The sequence below is a fragment of the Ostrea edulis genome, chromosome 4 (assembly GCF_947568905.1).
Source record: "Ostrea edulis chromosome 4, xbOstEdul1.1, whole genome shotgun sequence".
Taxonomy (NCBI): Eukaryota; Metazoa; Mollusca; class Bivalvia; order Ostreida; family Ostreidae; genus Ostrea; species Ostrea edulis.
The window spans coordinates 6863677-6891004 of record NC_079167.1 but is presented as its reverse complement, the minus strand read 5'-3'; the positions used below and the strand labels follow the sequence as shown (position 1 = coordinate 6891004).

The following is a 27328-nucleotide window of genomic DNA, read 5'->3' as shown; positions in this document are numbered from 1 at the left end:
AGTGGTGAGGATTATTTAATGTGTCAGTGCCTGTCGCGTCATGGAACCTTGTCTCTAAAGTCATACTCGAAAGGTCCGTGATTCTCACTTCTAAATGCCGAGCGTTTGGCGAAGGAGCAATCACTATATATTTTTGTCTTAGGTTTGACGCGGCTATGGCACGGGAGGGGCTTGAATTCACGATCCCACGGTATGAGCGAACGCTCTACCACTGAGCTACCGTGATACTGGGTTCATGTCTTCAATGTATGATATTTAAGGAGGAATTAAGGAATGTGGCGGTTTGACGGTTTCAATCGCCTGTGGCCAGATAGTTCATTTGGTAAAGCACTGGACTAGAGATTTAGGGGACCTGGGTTCGAGCCCGGTCTAGTTCGTTGCATTTTTTTTTCTCTTCCTGTTACATTTTCCCATATGTTATGTCCTTCCTAAGTACTTTTGGCAGTAAGTTTTTTTTAATATTGTACCTTGGGAAATTATTCAGTTCAGTCCCAGCATACACCGTTTCCGGTTGCATTGTAATGGGTTCTTTTTCTTGCAATCTCTGGCCTCATTCGAATATTCTGCCAGTATGTGGGTGCGCATGGTTTAAAAATGTTTTAAATAAAGATTAAAAACTGGTTAACAAAATGGTTAAAAATACATTTGGTATCTTTACTCGAAGAGGCTGTTCACTTGAGATTTTAAAAAATCCCAAGCAATTTGGAATATTGGCTTATTTGCTGGTGATATTGCAAAGGCACGTGTGTTGTGAATGCCGTTTCTGTCTGTTCGTGTGTTGTGAATGCCGTTTCTGTCTGTTCGTGTGTTGTGAATGCCGTTTCTGTCTGTTCGTGTGTTGTGAATGCCGTTTCTGTCTGTTCGTGTGTTGTGAATGCCGTTTCTGTCTGTTCGTGTGTTGTGAATGCCGCTTCTGTCTGTTCGTGTGTTGTGAATGCCGCTTCTGTGTGTTGTGAATGCCGTTTCTGTCTGTTCGTGTGTTGTGAATGCCGCTTCTGTCTGTTCGTGTGTTGTGAATGCCGTTTCTGTCTGTTCGTGTGTTGTGAATGCCGCTTCTGTCTGTTCGTGTGTTGTGAATGCCGTTTCTGTCTGTTCGTGTGTTGTGAATGCCGTTTCTGTCTGTTCGTGTGTTGTGAATGCCGCTTCTGTCTGTTCGTGTGTTGTGAATGCCGTTTCTGTCTGTTCGTTGACTTGTTCAACTATTTATGTTGTTCTACGGCTTCATTTTTGGCAGTGGTCTTGTATAACTTCAACAGTCTTGATTCCTGTCTTTTTAGGTTTTGCCACCTCCATTTGGTTTAAGATTTCTCCTACATTTGATCTGTTTCGATAGTTCACATATCTAGCTGCTCTTCTCTCTAATTGGCCTTTGTGACTTTGATGCTTGTGATTTGTATGAGACGAGATGTTAAAAATCCCACAGGCACCTGAAGTATGGACACTACTACTACCCCACCCCCTTCTGATTTGTTTGCGGCGATCATTTCTTCGAAATGTGTGGATTCCCTATCCATAAATCAGAGAGGGGAGTATTAAGCCAATTTTCAGGTGCCTGTGAAAATTCTAGTGATCTTAGTACAAATGCTAATGTGAGTTCCAGAGTTGAGATCATGGTGTTGTCATATTATTGTTCCAGTACTCCTGTCCACTTTCTGAGCAGTTGTATTCGTACTATAGTCTAGACAGAAAGCGAAAACTTTCAATGTTAAATCACCCGAACACTCTTCTAATTAAAAAAAAAAAATCACTCGGGCTCGGGGTGTCCAAAATTAAATATAAACACAGGAGGCGCTGTGGTACTTCCGACCAATGAACATTCAAACTCTACTGGTCGTGCGCCAAATTCAAAGAGCAGGATGGACAAAATGGGTAAATCGTCGGGATTTACAGCGGCTTACAAATTAAAATCTGGATCAGCTCTTCAGAAAAAAGATGCTCGTCTTCGCCGACGTTCCGTTGAATGGAAGACTCTTAGAGGAGAGGAAGTTGATAAAAGACGAAACATTAAGAACTTGTCTCCATTGCAAGAGGCAAAAGAAAACAGATCTCATCGTTCTATGCACAAAGACAAAAGCCCAACAAAAGACAGAACAGGTATTTAATGTAAATTAAAACTCTTTCTTCCATCGAAAACTAAGTGAAAGTTTGCTTGCGCTATTTAACAGGTCCAGTCCAGTCCAAACTTGACCAAAGACTATTTCTACCTACGTAGCTATTAATAGCTACCTTGGTATTTAAACCTACTTAAAGTAGCTACTTTTACCTGTTTTTGAAAATATGAATAATTAATAATTAAGGCGCACCTTTTAAACAGGTCAGTCGTTTTATGTATCTTGTGCATGTGCACGGCAAAATTCGGAGTGTAAATTTGAATACTTTACGAGAGTGGAGAATGCATAGGAAATGCATGAATATTCGCCCCGAAAACCTTTAATGTAAATAATAAGGGATAATCGCGTTTTAGCGAGAATATCTCGCTATAGGGGAAGTGTTCCCAACCTGTTTAATCAAACCAAACACATCACAGTAGCAAACAATTCAATTTCTGACACCTACAGAAGAAAACGAGACCACCATATTTTATTTCGCATTCAAGATCTTAAGAAGCATACAATATTAACATCCGAGTTAATCCTTTATAAACGTCCATAAGTGCGTTCGAGATCGACGTTCCTGTTGTTTTGATGCTCAGATCTTAGAGTCACAGGAGTTCGAAATTTTGTCAATAAAATTCACTCGATTGACCAAGTCATGAGCTATAGTGTTATGAACTACTGTGTTAGAGTCGCGAATGACGAGCATGTGTGCAGAAATGTGCATGTTCTCAGACCACACTACTTACAATTCTTGCACCTACTGTCCTAGAACACGTTCTCGGCATTTGGAATTGATAGGAATTTGACAATTTGTGCACGTTCGAAGAACGGCAGTCTCGAACGCATTCCATGTGTTTGGAAGATCAGGCTGTCATAGTCATGCAAACACTTGACCATGCAGGTAATCAACCATAAGATCAAACATCTAAGAGACTCCGACAAATCTTGCTAAAAATCTTTACCAATTGAAGATTGATTTCCGGATTTTCACTAGTCCGTACGGACTAGTGCTATAGAGAGTTCACTAGTCCGACACGTATTTTACTAGTCTCTGACTTACGGAAATCGGTTAATTTCGAACCCTGAGTTAATACGTCCCCTAATCAATCCGGCCCAGAAAAAAAAATATTTTTCCAAATGTTATTTACAGTACTGAATTGGTTTAATTCATCTGCGTATTTCATCTTCATGGTTTGTGTGCAGCTGACATCAGCTGACATAGGTAGTCATCCTTTAATATGCTCTATGATATTTATGGCTTGATTGCAGACTAATTAACCTTGATCACACATAATGTATATTAATCTTCTTGAGACTGTTTATCATAACAAATGTCTCTTCTTTTAAGGTAGGTAAATACTATTAGAAATTTCTGTCAATCAAATTTTTTTTTCATTTAAATAACTTTAACAACTCATAAACTAACTAAAATACCCATATTAGACATACCTTTGCGGGTTTATTTTTATACTATGTGCTACAGAGTACATATACCCCCAAATGCAAAAGCCAAATTTTAACACAAGAATGCATGATCTCATGTTTTATTAAAAATATGCACCAAAGCACATCATATTAAGCTATAATATATAAAAACCAATAGCTATTCATTTACTGAGAGAATTTTTAAAGATATTCAATTGAAAACATACACAATTGCTGTTTAATCTGCTCACATCCTTCAGAAAAAAATCACAGAATATCGCAATTTTGAAAAATTCTCAAAATCTAAATTGTTTGCATGCCAGTTTTTCTTTAAAAATATTTAGAATTATATCTAAGGTTAACAAAAAAACATATTTTACCATAGTTGACCAGAGGTATTTTGCAAAATGGTCTCTTGAATACGTAAACCCCCATTTTTAAATTTAAGTTTTACAATTATTCTTTGCACACTTTGAAATTAGTAAATTGTAACAGCAAATACAGTCTTAAAATCAAGATTAACAGAATATGACAATATATATATATATATATATATATATATATATATATATATACTGAAAATTTTGTCCTACCAGACAATTAGAACACAAGGAGTGGGGGGGGGGGGGGGGGGGTATGCTATCTCATACTTATAGAAAAAATAAATATAGTGTAACATATACAGCTCATGTACAAATAATTTTGTTTCTTGAAAATACTTGTGAAGAAGAGTTCAAATATTCAACAACTTTACTATTAATGATTTTCTGAGGATTTATAATTCTGGGTTTCTTTGAACCAAACACAAACTCACTAAAAACAGTTTGAATTCCACTGTGAGGGTCACGCCTATGTATGATTTTTAACTTGTTCAGGCTTAGATTGCAAGCTATGAGCCTTTTAGAGATCAGTGTAGATATTACATTGCTTTGTACCATTGGAGCTAGTGAGGACTTGACACTATAATAATTCATAGTAAATATATCTAAGATTCACATCTGAATGCTAAAGAACAAGGTACGGTTGTATACATAAAAAGGCCCAAAAAATTTCTCTGTATAAAATGTGACTGGAATTAACCTTAATCAGCGTTTTAAGAAAGGAAAATAAATGCCAGGTATACTATGTCAACAAAAATCAGAATGATAGTCCTAAATGGATAGCATTATGACATCATGAATAAGACATTTCCCGCCTTTTTCTCAAAATAAGCCTGAAAACTGTCAAATGTCATACAAATTATTGCTCAGGAAAAGATGTGCGCATTTGTCGAGCAAAATGAAAATGATAGATATTGTGTATTATTTTGAGATGAAAAACATCCTTCAATATGAATTTGCTCGACGCATGCGCTGTATGTTTTCTAAAAGGAAAACCACCTGAATTTGTGGATATTTTCATTGAAAATGGTATTTTTGCAATTTTATGCCAACTTCAAGCTCTCGTCATATGACACAAACCATTTTGCTGATCAAACTGAGTGAATTTGGGGTTTGCTAAACTATTCCTTAGTTGAATGCCAGGATTTGAGCTCCAAGTGAAATCATCAATATTTTGGGCCAGATGAGGGTATAAACTGTACCTACTTCTTTGACTCGTACAGTTCTCGTAAACTACAAACATCAGACAAAGAAGTTATAACTGGAACTTTCTAGTCGGTGTTTAAAATTTAAAACCGGATACGTAAAAGCACGGACTTTCCTTAAAAGCAAGAAAAACATACTTTGCCAAAACATTTAAGGTATGTGTTCCTCCGTATTGAAATAAACTTTCAGTATTTCCCAAAAACTAACAAGAGATGTTTTGATATTTGACAGATTTTTCTAAGATCATTATACACATCACAATATTCGATAAAGTAGGCTTCATTTTCAATACAAAGAATATCTTTTTGTTTTTAGACAAAATTTACATACTCTGTCATTTCTTGGAATATTTCTATACCTGCCACATTCTATTTCCAAATCATGAGCGATTCTTTGAACTTCTGGGTTTAAAAAAAAAATCTAATAGTTGGGTTACTGTAAGCTCGTAATTAATGATCAAAGGTTGCACAACAATGCAGTTATAAAACTGTTTTCACTAAGGTGTTTTCACAATGATCAGTGGACATGGGACACACATTTACATTGATTGCTATACATAGTTGAATAACAATGTTTTTACAATAATTAATGAGCACACATTTTCATAACCATAGCACTTCAAACATTATAAATCCCAGTTAAGGGTTGTATGAACAATTTTATTTACACATCTAACTTCGGCAGTTATCTAATTTTGATAACTATAACTGCAATATATATGCAAAAACTTCCCTTTTTTATACGTCCGTCGAAGACGGGACGTGTTATGGTATGGCGTCGTCTGTCCGGACCTTGTGGGCAGGATACAGACTGAACCATAAGCCCTAGGACTTTACAACTTGGTACATCACCATGATGAGAGGAAGATGCCTATTGTTTTCAAAGGTCAAGGTCGTAGCATCACTTATTAGGAAAACCTTGTGGGCAGGATACAAACCGAACCGTAAGCTCCAGGATATTATAACTTGGTATATTTGATCATCATGATGAGAGGAAGGTGCCTATTGTTTTTCAAGGTCAAGGTCGTAGTATCACTTATTAGGAAAACCTTGTGGACAGGATACAAACCGAACCGTAAGCTCCTGGATATTATAACTTGGTATATTTGATCACCATGATGGCAGGATACAAACCGAACCGTAAGCTCCAGGATATTATAACTTGGTATATTTGATGTACCAACAACTCTGACAAAATCGCCCTCAACAACCTCATGGTGAAAAAACTTCAATATAAACAAACAATACCCACTCCAACAACAGACTATTGATCAACACTAGATCTCATCTTCTATAACTTGGACAAAGAAATTGTGCATGGAACACGTGAAGTTTACTATTCTGACCACAAGATGATTTGGCTTGGTTACTAATCTGGTATAGTAAGTTGATAGACTTGTGTTTTAAATATTGCATTTCAGTATACTGTACCTGTACTTATACTTTAGCACTAACTGTTTCAAGCAAAGGTGTGTGGTATATTAGCATATTTATGAAGTAGCACATTCTAAGGCTATCCCTCTTTATGTCTTGATATCCATTTCTACAAGCATAATAATGAATTATCTCACAGAGGACAGTGCTAACTTCACTAAAATATGTTTTCCTTGAGCAAAATCTACAGGCGTATTATGCCACGTTGGCGTTGCTCTTGTCTTTTTTTTTTTTTTGATTTGATGTTTTTAAACTATATTTACACATAAAGTTGCGTACGATTTTGTCCTCTTCAGGTCAGACATTTGAAACAAACCATCAAGGAAGCGCTTGAAGCGAAGCAAGGTGACTGTCAAGCGCTTTACTGACTCGGACGGCTAAAATCCGGCTCGAACTCGGTTCTGTTCCGCACCGGACAATAACCAAACCCCAAAAAAACATCGCTGTTGGACCAATAAATTTTTTTGGGTCAGGCGGCTAACGCCCAACAAACAATTTTTTAATAGTGGCCCCAGAGGCCATAGTGTTGCCTGAAAAGTAAAGGTGGCACTCCTTTGGACCATCCTTCAAGATATGAAAGTTAATGGCATAAGGCCGAGGGAAATATCATTTGGACGTTTAAAAAAATCTATTTTAGTAAATTTGAAAGAGTTATGAGATTTTTTTTGTTAACAGGTGAAAAGGCTAATGACATGAGAGAAAAACTAAAGAGATGGAGAGAGGAGAAAGCATTAAAAAAGAAATTGGAAGCTCAAGAAAAGGCCATGAGAAAACCATTTATTATAAAACATGTAGTGCACAGTGATACTTTGCAGACTTCAAAGGGAAAGAAAGGGGGAACAGATTCTATTAAGGTAAGAAAATACCTTTTACTAATATTTGTTTTTAATAATCAGAAGATGTTCCCTACCGATTTTGGGGTCAAAAGGTCGAGCATACTCCTAGAGAAGAAACTACCCAAGGTTTCTTTTTTACACTCAGGAAAGAGGTAATTTTATTAACAACACCCTTTGGGGGGGATTCACTTCCGGTCGGCAGGTCAGCACTTAGCTGCAATAATGTAGCCCTATCCGATTTGTTTTTTTATTCTGACGTCCACACAACATTTTTTTGTCCACCCGAATTTTGTATAGAATGGTTTTAGATAGAGACATGAAATTTTCAGGGCTTATAGTCAATAAGGAGACACTGAGATTTAATGGTAACACATCACTGGAAGTGCTCATCCACACCAGTTGTTATAGATTTTAATTTCCCTACAGACTTTGATCCCTGGTTTCCCTTTTTTTTTTCGTCAAGGCACTTTCTCAGTTCTCATATGAACAGGAAGCTGTGTACCAGAAGTAGTATAATTACTAGTAATGAGTTTATAGTTTTTAAATATTTTTGAACTAAAAGGAAATTCATCAGATAAAGAAATTTTAAGTCATCCAGGACAAATGGACTAATACATTTTTTTATGGTGCACTTAATAATTATCAGTTATACCAAATTCTAATTTTGTCTCTTTCTTCAATTTTAGGATAAACAGGATACTAAGCCCCTTCAGCCAAAGTCACTGAATAAAGGAACAATGGACAACATATCTATAAATGTTCAAAAGAAGCATGGCAGTGTAAAACTTCAGAAGCAAGATATAGTGGTAAAGGGTGTTTTAAAAGGGATTTTTCGTGCCCCCAATCTGATTAAAATCATATCTTATGATCCATTGACGTAGATCGATATACGAGTATAGCGTTCTACGTGAGCGGATCATAGGATCTGATATTAATCAGCTTGTTGTGCCCCAGTCTTGAAATAGTCAGGTCATATAGTGTTACTTTTTCTGCCCCTGAAATTGAAGATTCTATGGCATGTAATTTTTGCTGTCTGTCCATTTCTGTCTGTGGCATAAAACTTTAACCTTGCAGTGATTTTTTTTTAGCCAAAATGCCACCGATATTCAGCTGTTTCCCCTCACTAAAATTAGCTATTTTTTTCCAATTATATATATATCTGTTTTTCCCAATTTCAAATCTAGGGAAATTTGGTCATTTTAAAAAAAAGGTTACCGTATATTGCTGATAAAGTAAATACTTTTTTTTCTTCAGTTTTATTCTCCAAACCACTGCACATGCAAAAGGTTTTGTAAAGAATATGTAAAACAATAGAGGCATCCATATAAGCAGATATGCAGCGAAGTATATAGTTTCCAGATACACATTAAGCCATACTGTTGACTATATTTAGTTTGACCGCCATTATATATATGTATGGTCAGGCTAATAACAGGAAGTGGCCAACAGTAAAGGGTTTTACTAAAATCCGAAAAATACAAACAGGAGAGACATTCTGGAAACTTGGTTATTAAATATAATATTTACAAGATTATGGATACAAATGTTGGTGAATTAATAATTTATTATTTTCTTTATGAAATTAGACAATAAGTATTTCTTAGATAAAGTAATTAAAATAATATCTATACAAGGTGTGACTTCCAATACATACTTAATGATTTATTTTATGATTTTAAATCAGATCTGATAAGGTAGACCTTTCATATTTGGCATGTGTATTCCTTGTGGCAAGAACTTTCCATTGGTTCCAAAATCCTTGACCGTGTGACCTTTGACCTACTTTTAGAAAATATTAATGTGAGGCATATGTTTTAAACCGTAAGGCACTGCTTTCTGATTTTGCATGTGTATTTCTTGTGAGATGATTTTTCCATCGGTACCAAATTTGTTGACCTTGTGACTATGAAATTGACCTCTGACCAACACTAAAAAAAATTCCACTTTGTTGTAATCCAGGTCATCAGTATTTCACAAACAGATTTTGTTTTCTTTAAGATAAAGTGTTGTTAATATTTGGTATATCTCTATATCAATGACTTGCAAGTCAAGTTTGAGTTTCATATTGATTTGTCTATTTTCACCTTTCCTTGACAGACATCAAACTTTGTACACTGGTACATCGTAAGGAGTAGATGACTCTTATTGATTTTCAAATCACATTGTCCAGGGTCAAACTGGACATAGGAATATATTGTCTGCTCAATATCTTGAAAACCCTTTGCTTGACAGACATCAAACTTGGTACACTGGTGCATGATATATGTGTATATATAACAAAGATTTCTTGTTATTATGCCCCCCTTCAAAGAAGAGGGGCATATTGCTTTGCACCAGTCAGTCTGTCAGTAGACCACATGTTGTCCGCTCAATATCTTGAGAACCATTCACTTGATCGTAATAATATTTCATATCAGGGTTGGTTATGAGTAGAAGAGGACCCCTATTGTTTTTCAGGTCAAAGGTCAATCTACTCTGGACATAGGAATAGACTGTCCGCTCAATATCTTGAGAACCCTTTTCTTGACAGACATCAAACTTGGTACACTGGTACATCTTCAGGAGATGACCCCTATTGATTTTGAGGTCACATGGTCAAGGGTCAAACTGGACATTGAAATATATACTGTCTGCTCAATATCTTGAGAACACTTTGCTTGACAGACATCAAACTTGGTACACTGGTACATCTTCAGGAGAAGATGACCCCTATTGATTTTGAGGTTACATGGTCAAAGGTCAAACTGGACATAGGAATATACTGTCCATTCAATATCTTGAGAACCCTTTGCTTCACAGACATCAAACTTAGTACACTGGTATATCTTCAGGAGAAGATGACCCCTATTGATTTTGTGGTCAAGGGTCAAACTAGACATAGTGATATGTTGTTGCCTATATTTTAAGAATTATTTGCTTGATTGACACCAAACTTGGTACACTGGTATAGCATAAGGAGTAGATGACCCCTATTGATTTTTAGGTCACATGGTCAATCAACTCTTGACATAGGAAGATATTGTCTGCTCAATATTTTGAATTGATACTACTATCAATTAAATTATGTGTGTGTATAACCCTTTTCAATTTTGCACCATGGGGGGCATATGTGTTTTACAAACATCTCTTGTTTTTCATTTTCCCCATGCAGATTTGATTCTTCAGTTTGTAGTGCTGTATATATATACTGTGATTTTTGGAAAGGGGGCATATGTGTTTTTTGCAAACATCTGTTGTTCAGCATGTGACAGTGAATATTTATATTTAAAAAAAGGAAAAAAAGGTTCTATTTTGGAATCAGAAAAATACAAACTGTATAGTTTTAAGCTTTTATTTTACGTGAATTTACTCTCTAAGACTTAACATTAAAAGGGAAAATAAAAGGTTAAATCATGAAGGGACTTGGGACATATTAAAGTGACTTGTTTTTAACTCTTGTATAAAACTGATTGTGCTACTTCACCTCTTCTTAACAGAGACTAAGCAAACCAGCGACTGAGAGAACAACGAGGTCAACCAACCAAAGAACAGGTATACCAATTTGTTTATTCCAGATACCAGAAAATTCAGTGTCACAAAAGTCCTGTTTGAGAGATAAATGTGCTGTAGGGCCTACAGGAGAGATAAATGTGCTGTAGGGCCTAGTTATTTTGGACACTTTGGTTCCAAGGAAAAGCAACCAGATACTGAATCTTCATATAAGCAATATAGCAGGATGAACAGATTTGGTTTTTAAAATAGTGTTATGCCTGATTTGCATGTACTAGATGAAATAGTAGTCTAGGTTTGATCCACGGTGCATGAGCCGGAGGAATGTGCACCGTGGGTTAAAGCCGGACTATCATTTACTTATTAATGACTGTTTAGGTGGGTACTATGCTCTCATGGTGTTGCTTTGGAAAGCAGTAGTGCCTGAGGGACAGCGAGGACACTATTTAGCTTTCCAAAGCAGCACCACGAGATCAGAGTGCCCACCTAAACAGTCATTAATGGGTTGAGTGCAACACAGGATGAATCCAGCCACCATCATTTCTATGTTATTAATCTGTTAACACACATTTCTATGTTATTAATCTGTTAACACACATTTCTATGTTATCAATCTGTTAACACACATTTCTATGTTATCAATCTGTTAACACACATTTCTATGTTATTAATCTGTTAACACACATTTCTATGTTATCAATCTGTTAACACACATTTCTATGTTATCAATCTGTTAACACACATTTCTATGTTATTAATCTGTTAACACACATTTCTATGTTATTAATCTGTTAACACAGGATAAATCCAGCCACCATCATTTCTATGTTATCAATCTGTTAACACACATTTCTATGTTATCAATCTGTTAACACAGGATAAATCCAGCCACCATCATTTCTATGTTATCAATCTGTTAACACAGGATAAATCCAGCCACCATCATTTCTATGTTATCAATCTGTTAACACAGGATAAATCCAGCCACCATCATTTCTATGTTATCAATCTGTTAACACCATCATTTCTATGTTATCAATCTGTTAACACACATTTCTATGTTATCAATCTGTTAACACACATTTCTATGTTATTAATCTGTTAACACACATTTCTATGTTATTAATCTGTTAACACACATTTCTATGTTATCAATCTGTTAACACAGGATGAATCCAGCCACCATCATTTCTATGTTATCAATCTGTTAACACAGGATAAATCCAGCCACCATCATTTCTATGTTATTAATCTGTTAACACACATTTCTATGTTATTAATCTGTTAACACAGGATAAATCCAGGCTCCATCATTTCTATGTTATTAATCTGTTAACACACATTTCTATGTTATTAATCTGTTAACACACATTTCTATGTTATTAATCTGTTAACACACATTTCTATGTTATCAATCTGTTAACACACATTTCTATGTTATCAATCTGTTAACACAGGATAAATCCAGCCACCATCATTTCTATGTTATCAATCTGTTAACACACATTTCTATGTTATCAATCTGTTAACACAGGATGAATCCAGCCACCATCATTTCTATGTTATCAATCTGTTAACACAGGATAAATCCAGCCACCATCATTTCTATGTTATTAATCTGTTAACACACATTTCTATGTTATTAATCTGTTAACACACATTTCTATGTTATTAATCTGTTAACACACATTTCTATGTTATTAATCTGTTAACACACATTTCTATGTTATTAATCTGTTAACACACATTTCTATGTTATCAATCTGTTAACACACATTTCTATGTTATCAATCTGTTTACACAGGATGAATCCAGCCACCATCATTTCTATGTTATTAATCTGTTAACACAGGATAAATCCAGCCACCATCATTTCTATGTTATTAATCTGTTAACACACATTTCTATGTTATTAATCTGTTAACACACATTTCTATGTTATTAATCTGTTAACACACATTTCTATGTTATCAATCTGTTAACACACATTTCTATGTTATCAATCTGTTTACACAGGATGAATCCAGCCACCATCATTTCTATGTTATTAATCTGTTAACACAGGATAAATCCAGCCACCATCATTTCTATGTTATTAATCTGTTAACACAGGATAAATCCAGGCTCCATCATTTCTATGTTATTAATCTGTTAACACACATTTCTATGTTATTAATCTGTTAACACACATTTCTATGTTATCAATCTGTTAACACAGGATAAATCCAGCCACCATCATTTCTATGTTATTAATCTGTTAACACAGGATAAATCCAGCCACCATCATTTCTATGTTATCAATCTGTTAACACAGGATAAATCCAGCCACCATCATTTCTATGTTATTAATCTGTTAACACACATTTCTATGTTATCAATCTGTTAACACACATTTCTATGTTATCAATCTGTTAACACACATTTCTATGTTATTAATCTGTTAACACACATTTCTATGTTATCAATCTGTTAACACACATTTCTATGTTATCAATCTGTTAACACACATTTCTATGTTATTAATCTGTTAACACACATTTCTATGTTATCAATCTGTTAACACACATTTCTATGTTATCAATCTGTTAACACAGGATAAATCCAGCCACCATCATTTCTATGTTATCAATCTGTTAACACATTTTAGATCTTGTATATGATTATGGTTTTTTATTCTTTTCTGCAATTAATGTAAATTTTATTTTCAAGGCCAGTTATGCAGTTTTACTTGCCATTCACTGAATGATATAGTGGAACCCAGTTATTAAGTTTCTCATTTTTCCACAATAAAATAATGTAACACTGTGGGCAACGCAGGGATTTTTCAAGGTCTAAGTTACTGTCAAAATTCGAAAGTATTCCCAATCCAAAATAAGTCAAATTTTTCTCTTTAGGAGAATAATTTTCCTCTTTTGTTAAAAAAAATAAAATAAATTCCTTTTGATTTGCACGAAATTTACGCATGTAACATATCTAGATAAATTCGGGATCTGCATTTTCCTATACAGGTATTTTTATCATTCAGACATTTGTTAAATATATTCTTTGTTCACATCTGTGTAAAACATCTTAATGAATGTCGTAATCTGGGTCTTCATTCCATGTCATGTTGACCAATACGACAATTGTAGATGGATTTTGTAAGTTCGAAGCAGTAATATGGATGTATTTTAGATCTTTGAAAAGCAGACTTTGGTATGCTCAGATTGCATGATTTTGCACCATTTAAACATAATTGTGGGGGGGGGGGGGGGGGGGCATGCTCACGGACCCCCTTGATGCTTCACGCCTTTCACACAGTTTGAGCTTGTGGCTCTCAATTTTCCCCCTTTATGGGAAAAGGGTAGTAAATAATTTTTGGTAGAAAAGTTCCAGCAACTTAATAAATGCTGCCTGTGAAATCGGTTAAAAACATCATTTGGAGTATTTATTCCCTTGATACTACATAGAATGGGTGTGTGAATACATCTTTACTGTTTCTTTGTTTAAAAGACTATGACACTGTTTTATTTACATCTTAAATGTCTGTAATTCTTCATGTTCTTATCCCTTTTCGTTATTTTTGGTGTAGGATACTTAATGTTTTGATGAGCTTTGCTTATCTGCATTAGTTGCCGACATTTTTTCAACTTCCACTTTCTTGTTTAACTACTCGATGGGTTCTTATAAATTTCTCTCAATAACTCATTCCGGTTCCTATTCAACATTCATTTTTATTCAGTTCTATTTTTATTTTCAAAAGCACAAACATCAAAACTAGAGAACATTTTCCTTACCTCAACAGTAGCATGAAATTCATGTAATTTAAACATTACACTGTGGGAAAAACTTATAAAAACATATTCAATCACGTTTAGGGAATCCAGTTGTTAAATTCCATTATCTTCTTCTGTTTTTTTTTTCCTTCACAACAATCTCCCCACACTTATCCTCTAAACTGGTTGAGATCTAATTACACCCAAGCTACATGTATATGTCAAAATAACTGATTTCTCTACACTGTAAATCAGTTTAAGAGAATAAAGATATTGTCATTGACAAGTTATAAATTGCTGAACACTGTTTAATACACAAATATTGGTGCTGGCTCCTTTTGTCACTTCACCCTGTCCAATCCGTTACCCAAGCTGTGTTAACATTGTTATGATAAATATTGTCCAAATTATGTTTGATACCAAAGCTGTCCAAAAATGGAGTTTTAATAGCGAAAGTAATCACGCATGTTGCTGAGAAATTATCATTTCTTCAGTTATCAAAATAAGCAAAATGAATAAACTTAGTTACAGAGTACAATTTCTAGATAAACATTATCTTATTGTTTATCACTGGCTTCAATAGTTGGTATTCACCTGTATTGATGTCCCTAGATCTGTCAAAGCATGATCAATTAAGCATCTCTAATCCCCTAACAGACCAGGAAATTTACATGCTGACCGTCTGGGGCAGTCTGCGTGTAAATGGCTGATTATCTTGAGAATTACTATTGAATAATTTTAGGGGTTTGTTGCGTTTTTGTCAGAATTTTTACAACGTAATTCCGAGTCGATGCATCTTGGAGCAATGTAATAATCAGGTCTATTATATATAGGTTTGTCAAGAAATGGTTTTGTGCTTTAAAATTTCAACATAATATGTGGTTTAACGTAATAAATGGGGAACGTAAAAGTGAGGTTCCACTGTATTGGTGCAATCTTTGCACTAATTAAGGTTGACATGATTTTGTGTCATGCACATTTATCTGTTTATAAATAATAATAATGATAATTTATGAATAATGAATAAATATCTGAAGGGGGTATCGTGTCGTGGAGGTGCACTTTATTACTGATTTTCAGAGGCGATAACCCTTAACTCCCTACAATGACAAGAACCATTGTGTAATTTGGACATTTTTGTATAGAGGGTCCTTTATACTAAGATTTTAGAAAGTTTCATTTACATTTATTATTGTTTCATGCCACTGGCTTACCTAGTCTAGATATATTTACGTCAGTAATCATATGTTACTTATGGTTTAGGTAGTTTTACTGATTCTCTCTTTTTCTTTTTTATTACAGCTAAAACATTACAATCTGTGCAGGATGTTGACAGAAAATTGAAAAATAAAACAACTTGCAAAAAGAGTGCATCCAAATCAGTGGATTTAAAGAAAGTGTCCACAACACGAGGAATGTCATTTGCTCCTGAAGAGTTCACTTTTACTGCTCCCAACAACCTGGCCTCCTTTGTCTTTAAGCCTCTCAGCCCCACCAGCTCTGAAAACTTTTTGTCCTCCAACAATCCAGATGAGAGTGCTGCATTTCTTGCAACAGACCTTGGAAGGTACATTTATGCCATCAAGATTTAAAGAATAGAAGCTTCATATGATTTGTTATCACGCTGTCTCACTTATGATTGATAACATTATACGTTAGGGTGGGACAATCTTGTGTTAGTGACAACTCTGATGCAATTAGAGTGAGAAAATGTGTAAGGAATTTTGTATAATAAATTTTTGAGATGGCAATGCAGGAATTCCTCGATTTAAAACCTCAACTTTCTGTGTTGTAAATTGCAGATTTTTATAAGGGGTGGATCTGTTGCTTTCTGGTCTGTCCCAGTATTTTCCCAGAGAGCTACAGATCAGGAGCTACTCCACTTCCTGCTTAGATAAACATGGTTAAAGTCATTTTCCTCGAGCTATATAAGAGGCTAATAGAAAGAAATTGAATGATGTGAAACATAGATGATGGTGTAGCAACTTCACTTTCATTCACTTATTATTTATGGGAAGTCTCAGTGATCCAACAATAGTTAGTGCTTTTACATTTATAATAAGGAGTGTCAATTTAGACACAAATCAAACGGAATTCTGAATCCATGCACTGCACAGGGATCGACATTAACGGTTGTCCGATTGCCCGAGGCAAGTGAAAACCCAGTTTCAACAAGTGAAACTCAGTACACACATGCCCAATCGATGGGGAAATTGATTATTTCAGTAGAAAATGTGATTATTTTGATTGTGTTAGGATTGATGAATATTCGAAAATAAAGTCCAGCTCTGTATTTCTTGTTTTCTTTACAGAATCATCGATTTTTCTAAGGCCCCTTACATGATGTAGTTAAACTTTGTCATTTTCAAAAGTGCTTCTGCTTTTTTAAGAAATTGTGCATTTGATATGTCATTTTTCCAGTATGTTTTGTACTGCTATCTCTATGATAGATAACATATTTCAATGCAACCTGGCCATTTCTGTTCTTGAATTGATTTTTTTTTTATTTATTAGATGTTCAACGCCCAAAAGAGAAAGAGCAGCAAGTGTTGTTATAGCTACTGATGAGCAAGAAACAGGTACTGTAGCACTGTCTAGAGCATATTGTAGGCTGCATTGATACTATATATAGTACTGTAGTACTGTCTAGAGCATATTGTAGGCTGCATTGATACTATATATAGTACTGTAGTACTGTCTAGAGCATATTGTAGGCTGCATTGATACTATATATAGTACTGTAGTACTGTCTAGAGCATATTGTAGGCTGCATTGATACTATATATAGTACTGTAGCACTGTCTAGAGCATATTGTAGGCTGCATTGATACTATATATAGTACTGTAGCACTGTCTAGAGCATATTGTAGGCTGCATTGATACTATATATAGTACTGTAGCACTGTCTAGAGCATATTGTAGGCTGCATTGATACTATAAATAGTACTGTAGTACTGTCTAGAGCATATTGTAGGCTGCATTGATACTATAAATAGTACTGTAGCACTGTCTAGAGCATATTGTAGGCTGCATTGATACTATATATAGTACTGTCTAGAGCATATTGTAGGCTGCATTGATACTATATATAGTACTGTCTAGAGCATATTGTAGGCTGCATTGATACGATCTAGTGTGGTTGTGTTGATACAGTCATGATGAGCAAGAGACCAATACTGTAGCACTGTCGAAGAGCATACCGGTATCATAGGCTGTATTGATATTATATGGTGTGGTGTGTTTGAGACATACCAGTATCATAGGCTGTATTGATATTATATGGTGTGGTGTGTTTGAGACATAGTCTTGATAGCAGAAGACAAGTACTGTTGCAATATCTAGAACATATTCTAAACTGCATTGATACTAAACCAGGGTTGCAAATAAACACTTGCAATGTGAGTAATTTTATTTGTGTGCAACAAATTATGAAAATCTTCTCGCCCACCTGGTGAGTAAAAGTTTCCCGGAACTTTTCCAGAATCCGCTCGCAGGTTGACTTGACTATTAAATCATTAAATTAACTTTCATATTTACTGTTTTATTATCGATACAATGCTTTATAAATCTTGAAGTGAGTCAACATTATATTGATGATGACTATGGGAAAGTAAACATGTGGAAATCCATGGAAGGAGTGCACTGAAAAATGCAAAGATCTCAAATATTATTTCTCCGAAATATTTTTTTGAAACGGGCAGGAAAACGTGCATGGTTGGTAATTAATACAGACACAGTAAAGTCAGAGGACTGATGTTGAGAGAGAGTTGAGGATATTGAGGATGAAAGTTTAGAAAGAGAGGATATTGTAGATGAAAGAGCTGAGAAAGGGAATGAAAGTTTACAGAATGAGGGTGTAGAGTGTGGGAGTGAAACAGTCAAACTGAAAGTGAATATGATAGTATGAACGGACAGTGTATGAGTTTGACTGAACATGAAATAGAATTGAAATAAAACAACACCTGATATTGTCATAAGAGTTTTTTTCTTTTTATAGATAAATTAATGATAAAATTGTTATTTGCAACTGTGGGCCCCAAAATATTTGTGTGGGCTAGTAATGTCGGTAAAGTTTGGGGGCCCACATGGCCCCTTAAATTTTGACTGTTATTTGCAACCCTGTAAACTACATAGTGTGTTTGAGATATAGCAGGAACGATATTATTACATTTGAATTATGTTTTAATTAATGTGATGTCTTGCTTTTCATGTTTACAGTATATTTAGAAAAGGATTTTATGTATAGAAGAATTTGATTGATTTCAGAAAATTTTAAAGAGAACAGAAATGGTAGAGTTGGCAAGCATCAGCAAGGCATGAATGATGATTACTTAGCAGAAACATCTACAGAGTTACTAGAAACCAGGAGACAAACTAGGTCTCTAACTAAATATATCACTCAGAAAAGTGAATCTTTGTCATTTGCCAAGAATTCATCTGCAAAGGAAACAGAATCTAAAGCAATGAATTCAAGTCATGGGGGAAAAGAAACTTACTGTTCATCCCGAAAATCTACAGGAAGAACTCCATCGCGTTCCAGGAAGTCTATTAACAATGCTTCCGTCGCTTCTACAAAGTCAAGAACAAGGTCATCTAGCAGAGAGCTGCCATCAAGGTCTCGCTCTAGAAAAAGATCCCATAGTCAAGAGGAAGGAAGCACAACAAAACGAAGAAAATCCCGGAGGTCTGTCAATATGAACCCCAGTGGTGGTGTCCAGGTGGATGTGATGACTTCTCCTGAGCAGCAGGAAAAGCCTACAGATGATGAAACAGATCAAATTGTGGATAGTTGGGACAAGGAGGAGAAAAATGAAAAGTTTACAGAGTCTACAGAAACTAGTGAAAACCAGGTTATGGATGAGGTGGCTTCCAAAAGAACTGTTACACTTAGTGAACATAGCCTAACAGTCGAAGTGACCGAGGATACCAATCAAGTATCTCATCAGCCAAAACCTTCTCCGTTACCAAACAGAAGATCAAGACGATCTACACCATCAAAAGGAAAACTCACAGAAGATGTCCCAAGTACTAATATAGAAGAAGAAATCTCGGCAAAAGCCAGTGGAATTTTGTTAAAACCAGAACCTGACACTTCTGATGATACTGAAGCATTGCTGGCTGAAAAAGAAGAGACCAATGAGGTGTTTTCGGAAGGCAATTCCTCTCCAGCACCAAGGAGAAAATCCAGACGATCGATCAGGATGAGACCAGATTTTGTCGTAATGCAAGAAGACTTTACAGCTGGTGACAAAGAAAACTCAAAGCCAAAAAAGATCACTCGTCGCTCCTTGGCTGTGGTGGATGGCTTCAAGTTACCATCTGAGTCCATGTCTACCAAACGTACCAAGCCAAAACAGAGACGACATACGCTTCATGTAGCAAAGAGTCCCGAGGAATGGTCAGTCTACTTTGTGTACTTTCGTATTATGACCAAAAGGGTTTTAATCAACCAAAAATGTTCTTTTGTATACAGAAAATTCCTATTTGTATAGAGATTAATTGTATTCCTGTTAATTAATGTTAGATAATATTTATTTGTAATAGGGTAGAGATCCTTAAGAGCAGTCCGATGGTAGAAATGAGTCGCAGAACTCCTAAACAAAAATCACCTGTGTGTAAGTAGAAAGTAGCAATTTAGTTTTAATTTAGATGATATGAAATCTGAATTTTGTGATAAAAGGAAACCTAGAATGTGAATTCTTGTTCTACATTGCTTTTCAGCAAGAATGCCAGTTTTAAACTTGGAACTTGACCTTGATGACCTCAATTTACCACCAAAGGAGGAAGTTCAGAATGACCTAGATATTTCCAAGGTTATATTGGCCAACCTGAATTCCTCTTTATCAGCTGATGAATATGATGCAGAGCCGACTGCTGTTCAGACAAGTGTTGAGCAGATGGAGGTAGCAGCGTCAGACTCACCAAAAGCACAGCAAGACTCAGACACTGCATCCATTAGTACTGGTAAAATTTCTTAACATTGTTAGTGATGTAACAATTATCAGGCAATCGATACGCAGTCGATTTGAGTGCAGGGGTTGAGATTTTTACAAATTTTAAGAGGCACTGTTTTTATATTAAGCATGTGCATTTTTTGTGAGAATACCTTTCCAATGATACCAGATTTTTTTTTACATTAACCATTGACCTAGTTTTTGGAAATTTCCCCCCCAAAAAATTAGCCTTGGTCATATCTTTTACAACATAAGAGATAGAGCTTTCATATTTGGCATGTGTATTCCTTGTGGCAAGACCTTTCCATTGGTACCAAAATCTTTGACCTGGTGAGTTTTGAATTGACCTTTGACCTACTTTTAGAAAATTCTAATATGAGCCATATCTTTTGAGATCTTTCCATTGGTACCAAATTTGTTGGCCTTGTGACCTTGAAATTGACCTACTTTGAAAATTATTCACCAAAATGTTGTAAGGGGGGGGGGGGGGAGCATCAGTCAATCGGAACTCTTTGAATGTCTTGCGCACTCAACAATGTGATGGCATCAATGAGAAAATTTGATACACTGTTAACTATGAATTTTAATTTTAATGATAACAAACGATGCTACTTTTCATTCTGATAAAAATAGCTACCAGAAGAATTGGTCAAATATAGACTCAGATTTTTTGTAAAGATCAGCGGGATGTCTACATAGTGGATTTTGCTGATTATCCTTATTGAAATTGAAATGAATAACAAAAACCTCATACTTGAATTCAATTTAATCATCTCTATAAGTGAACAGGACTCCTGGCACATATCTATTTTTCATGATGATGTGATGTCCGACCTTTAAAGCATTTACTTGACTCTGAGTTTCTTTAAAAAATTATTGTTGAAATTGGTCGTTCATGGAAGCGTTTGTATGATTCTAAGTGCAAGTTTAAGAAAAATGAATTGCGCGTCACCGTATAAAATGCATACAATGCGATCATGGTTTGTGAATCAACACTCACTAAGATTTTCGGGTGTCCACAATTTTTACTCGCTATTTTTCAAATGTACTCACATTTTGTGAATATTTCGAGCCCTGAGTTTGTTCGTCCTGTTTGATATTTGGTACATTGCTTTAATACCACGACAAATTACTGATTGTTTATATCATGTGATTAAATTGACATATGATGTAGGAACTATTTTCCAAACATTGACAGAAATATATATAAGCTTGTGTAATGCGCCCTCTGTTGAGAGAATGCCAGGGTAGGGCTGCATATTGGCCAGATTTTTCCAATATGATACAATATTCATACTGCAATATTGTGGTCCTACATATATTAGATTTTTTTTTCTCTTTGAAAACTTTCAAGAAAAAGATTGAAATAAGCTACAAAATGGGTGTTATGACGTGGGGAGGGGGCATAACAGTATTCCATGGATCTGTCTTTAAAAGGGGCATGCATGCAATTTGAGCTGAAAATTTTAAAATTTTATTTTTCCATTTGTAATGTTTAGAATGCTTAACATGGGATTGCTAATGGTCAGCAAAAAATTTAATGTCGGTTATCAAGGTACATGGGAGATACAGAGCTCACAATTTTTTGTTGTGTAAACAAGACTTGTGCCATGTTTTTATTTACATAGGTTTAATATACTTGTAAAAGTTTTGTTTAAAGCAGATTTTTTTCAATTTATAAGTTAATTCTGAACACAATTTAATAGTTTCTAATGTTTGGCACATCTCATTTTGTTTTAAAAATGCTATTTTCTATTAAGCAATCTATATGTAAACTAAACAAAAACATAGCATGAGTCTTATTTACATACCAAAGAATTATGAGTGCTGTATCTCACTTGTAACTCAACAACTGATATTAAAATTTTGGATGACCATTAGAAATACTTTAGTTAAGCATTGTAAACAATAAAAATGGAAAAATAAAATTTTCAGCTCTAATCGTGTCCATGCCCCTTTAACGTCCCACAGCAAAATTATGAAACTGAATTTCTGTTTTCTTTATTCCTTTTGGTTTGAAGATATTTTATTGTGTAGATAAACCAAATTACTATATAAATGTTAGGTGAATAAATTTGCTATTTCTTCTGGATAACGCTAGCCGTGAAATAGTTTCTGAACTATCTGCCCTAGGGAAATAGTCTCGAAACTATTTACCGGATGCTATATTTTCCCACGTTTTCTTTTTTGGAATATCTCTAGTGTTATCAAATTTTTGACGTCAAAGTCCAATAACTCTAATTAGTTTAACTTCACTTTGGTATGTCTGATACAAGTATTAAAGTCTACTTTGGTATTGGTAAAACACCTATTTACTGACTATTCGGACAATAGCAAGTTAATTGTCCCCCTCGACAGCTGCGCCTCGGGGAAATAGTTGCTGTCTTGGGGGACAATAAACTTGCTATTGTCCTCATAGCCAGTAAATAGGTGTATAATAATCCTGTTACACCAGCTCTCTTAATTTTTTTTCACAGAAAGAAGATCTGAGCCAGAACATGATGTAAACTATTTTAGGAACCTTGTGTCTTCTGAGACAACCAGATACAATGTTGTATGTGAGAAATGGGAAGCCATCAATACTCCTGATCTCTCAGAAGAAGGTATTCATTTACTAATCAAATTATGCACCATTATTTACATGTACTCATGAAGGTACAGAATTTTTACAAATTTATCCCCTAACTGCTAGTTGCAATAGAACTTGTAAGAATAACTTTATTTTTCCGGATGACTGCCCACTTCTTTTCTTAGGATGCAGTGGTCATTTTTAGCCTAAATTTTCACAGAAACCTTAGATTGATCACATGGGGAAGAAATGCTGCATCTCTTGATGATAAAAAACTGATCGTTAAGACCTGCTCTGAGTGTTCATTTCCAAGAAGCATGTTATTGGCTGTACATGTATTAGTAGTTAAACAATAATGCTGAATTACTAAATTCAGATGCAGGGAGTTCCCCTTAATCCAGTAGCCTACTTGTCAGGAGAAAATATTATCAGATTAGCTGAATGCCCAAATTACCAAATATATACCCCTCTCAGCTCTATTTGATGATCTTATAAGGTATTTAGTGTTTCACACAGCAATTCTTCGCATCAATATTACATTGAACTATATTTGGTAGCATTACACTTTAATCATAAGTATTTATGACTATTTTCTGTCTATTGATTTATTGTTATTTTGCTTACTTTTATCAGACTGTTCAATCATTTGTTCCAATTTAAGGACATATATATGCGACATTTCTGACATTTTCTCTAAGATTATTTTTTTATTTCTTTGATATGAAGAATTCTTGTATGATTCCTATAATTTTTTTAAATTTTATATTGTAGTAATTAATATTACCATACTTTATATATCAGCCTTCGTAGCTCAGTGATTAGATCACCTAACTAGTAATGCAAGGGTCCTGGGTTTGATACCCTGTTAAAAAGATTTTTCTTATCCTTCTTTGCTACAGCAATGCCCCTTTATACAACTTACTGTAATATATGTAATACATAAGAACTGACATGGGAACTATCAAAATTTGCTAGTTCTAAAACAGATATGGTAATATACTCCAAGATTTTTTGTGGAAAAGAGATATGATGCGAGCGAATTGTACGTGAAATGTCAAGAAAAATTATGTATTTTTGAGAAATGTTGCGTATGCCCATAAATAAAAGTTATGCCTATTGTTATGTTTTTAGTTCAAGGACAAATCCGCTCAGTGATAGGGCAAGCCAAGCTGTTGATAGCACAGAGATTTAAACAGTTTATTGGCTTAGTGGACAACTGTGAGTTCAAACTTGGTGAGAAGGAGACAACTTTTACAGATCTTCAGGGATTCTGGGATATGATTTATTTTCAGGTACTGAATATTGTAAAATACTGAGTCTGTCACAATCAAAAACAACCAACTTTTGAATTGTTATTAGAACTCAGCACATCTGAAATCTTGATGGTACATTGATTTTATAAAGGTAGAAGATGTAGACAAGAAATTTGAAGATTTGCAACAGCAGAAAGAGGCTGGATGGGTGAAGAAATCTCCAGATCTTGTCAAAAAAGTTGTAAAAGTAAGCCTATCATACACATCAAAGAGGAGGATTACATGTACATCATAATACACAATTTCCTAGTTGCCCTGTAGTTGTTTCCTTTTCGTGAACTCTTACGTACAGTGAGATGCAAAACCTATTTTCATCCACACGCATTGGGTACATTCATATATTGCTGAAAGGAGGATTACCAGCTGCTATATGCAAACACCCAAACTGAAGGGAAACTCAAATTCAGTAAGTTAAGGAGTATTTGAGAATGAAATAACTTGAACAAAACTCGAAATTCACCATATTTCTTTGTTAAAAGTGTCAACCGTGTCAAAGAGGAAATGAAAGATAAAATTACAGATTTAATTCATCAGTCTAATTCAAACAATTTCTTTTTGATATGATCAGTTTAATGTATTCCACCAGCTAATGTAAATAAAATTCACTCTTTCATAATATTTATTTGTAATCTACACAACCAGTTTATGATACACAAATACATGATGTTACCACCCAAGCGTTTGATAGAATACTGAATGAACTTCAGCAGAGAAGAACAGATATCTTGGAAGTTGCATATTACACAAAGGTTGTAGCACAAAAAGGCCTCTACCAAAATTTCAAATTTCATTATCCCTGGGGCTGAAGTTCTGACGCCAGGGTGGGGCCAAACTTGGTATATAGTATTTATGTGTAAAACTTTTAAGAAGCATCTTTTATAATGTTATTGATATTAAATTGAAACTAAGTGAATATTTAAAATGAACAGTTAGCCTTTTACCAAAATTGTAAACTTCATGATCCCAAAGGTAGGGGTTTTGGTATCAGGGTAGGGCCAAAGTGGTCATTGATTAAATGTGTTAACAATTGACATATTTAACTCCTTCTTGACAATTACCATTCCAATTCTTTTCAAATTTGGTATGAAGCATCTTCGGGACAAGGGGGACATACATTATAAATTTCAGGACTCTTTCACCCCCGGGGCCCTAGGAGCATAGCAAAATCTGCCAAAATTGACCAAAAAAGTCTCTTCCCAGGTACATTGTATCTGGGTTCTCTCTTCCACCAATAAAAACTGGGTTCCACCAATAAAAACTGGGTACCACCATATAACTGAAAAATTGTTGAGTGTGGCGGAAGACATCAATCAATCAAAAGTCTTCTCTACAACTGCACATGTGTAAGAAAAACTAAATGCATAGTGATGTAGAACAGAAATGCCTCTACCAAACTTGTAAATTTCATGATCCCCGGGGTAGGGGTTCTGACCCCAGGGTTAGGTCAAACTTGGTATATAGTGTATATGTGTAAAACATTTAAATAATATCTTCTTTATTGATATTGATTCTAAATTGAAACTAATTAGATATTTAGAAGAAGTAGGCAAGTCCTTAACAAAATTGTAAATTTCATGATCCTAGGGGGTAAGGGTTTGGTTTCAAGGTGGAGCTAAATTTACTATAGCAATTATTGTCTTATTATTTGAAAGACTTTAAAGTTTGCTGATACAGTATAAAAGCTAAATGCATAGTTAGAAAAAGCAGGAAAGGATGTACAAAAATTGTGATATTTGCAACCCCAGGGTTTTGACTCGAGGACAGGTCCAAATTAGTCATTGTGTAAATGTTACATACGTTATATTATTTAAGGCCTTTCATCAGTATAGCCACTTTTGAGGGCATTTAAGCTTTAAGAACGCATCTTGTTTTATACTTTTGCTGAATCTTAAAATTTAGCATAAATATTCAGAACTTGAAATTTTTTCTAGATTTCTTGGCCCTTGGGACTAGTAACTAATACTCAGGTGACCGATATAAAGGCTTTTGGGCCTCTTGTTTTTCATTGATGTAATGTATGAAATAAAAATAAATGTCAATTTTGATGGGGCTACTTGTTTTTAATTGGGATACCTAAAATTATAGACTTGGGGATTCCACTTGGCCCCTATAAAATTCAGCAAATTTCATCCCTAATATTGAAAATACATTACAATTTTGAAAATCTTGTTTTCACTCATGTACATTAAGCAAGCAAGCAATTTTCATGATTACCACTATGATAAACACATAGCCCTCTACCAAATTCATGGCTACTTGGTTCAGTGTTGTAGCCCCAAGAGAGCTACAGATCCATCCCTTGTAAACCTATTTACAGCAACAGAAGAAAAAATGCACACGGTTGAGGCCTTATATCGTTGTATTCTTGTTTTCTCGAATAAACCCAGCCCAAATATATTTTCAAAAGAATGATGTTTTGTGGTGATATGGCTCGTATTTGTACCGGTATTCAATTCTATCAACAGAAAAAGTTTATCAACAAACCAGTCATCAAGAAGCCAGTCAAATCCAAGTTTGCGGCCTTTAAAGCTAGTATGAAATCTTCTGCCCCTGCTCAAACCATTGAACATGACTGGGGTCTCTTCAAAGTCACTAGTCCCATCAGGAAACCAACCTACCACTGTGAAGGTATGCATGTTAATAAAGATATTAGTATTTTGAATAGTGTCATTGATTTCTTTGACAAAATTTGGGGACAAAAATGTGTGTTTACAGTCTCACAACTGACTCTGATTTTTATACCCTGCCTGCTCTATTGTTTTATCACTCTTCTGACCTTTCAAATTCATCAGATTTGATGTGATTTAAATGTATCAAAAAGAACAGTAAAATACAATTGATAAACTACATTATAATGAGGTTGTGACCCTCT

The 27328-nt window shown here is 34.9% G+C and overlaps 1 protein-coding gene across 1 annotated transcript in view; it reads left to right on the top strand.

Annotated features, from left to right (window-relative positions):
- The first annotated feature begins 1567 nt into the window (after positions 1–1567).
- Positions 1568–27328, top strand: part of LOC125670525 (disks large-associated protein 5-like) — a 39154-nt gene continuing 13393 nt past the window's right edge. The window contains exons 1-13 of the mRNA XM_048905735.2: positions 1568–2094; positions 7216–7394; positions 8063–8182; positions 10853–10907; positions 15923–16187; positions 17135–17199; positions 18887–20018; positions 20165–20235; positions 20342–20584; positions 23052–23177; positions 24275–24435; positions 24548–24643; positions 26922–27084. Coding sequence (XP_048761692.2) covers positions 1857–2094; positions 7216–7394; positions 8063–8182; positions 10853–10907; positions 15923–16187; positions 17135–17199; positions 18887–20018; positions 20165–20235; positions 20342–20584; positions 23052–23177; positions 24275–24435; positions 24548–24643; positions 26922–27084 — 2914 coding nt within the window. The 5' untranslated portion in view covers positions 1568–1856. The remainder of the gene's footprint in view (positions 2095–7215; positions 7395–8062; positions 8183–10852; positions 10908–15922; positions 16188–17134; positions 17200–18886; positions 20019–20164; positions 20236–20341; positions 20585–23051; positions 23178–24274; positions 24436–24547; positions 24644–26921; positions 27085–27328) is intronic.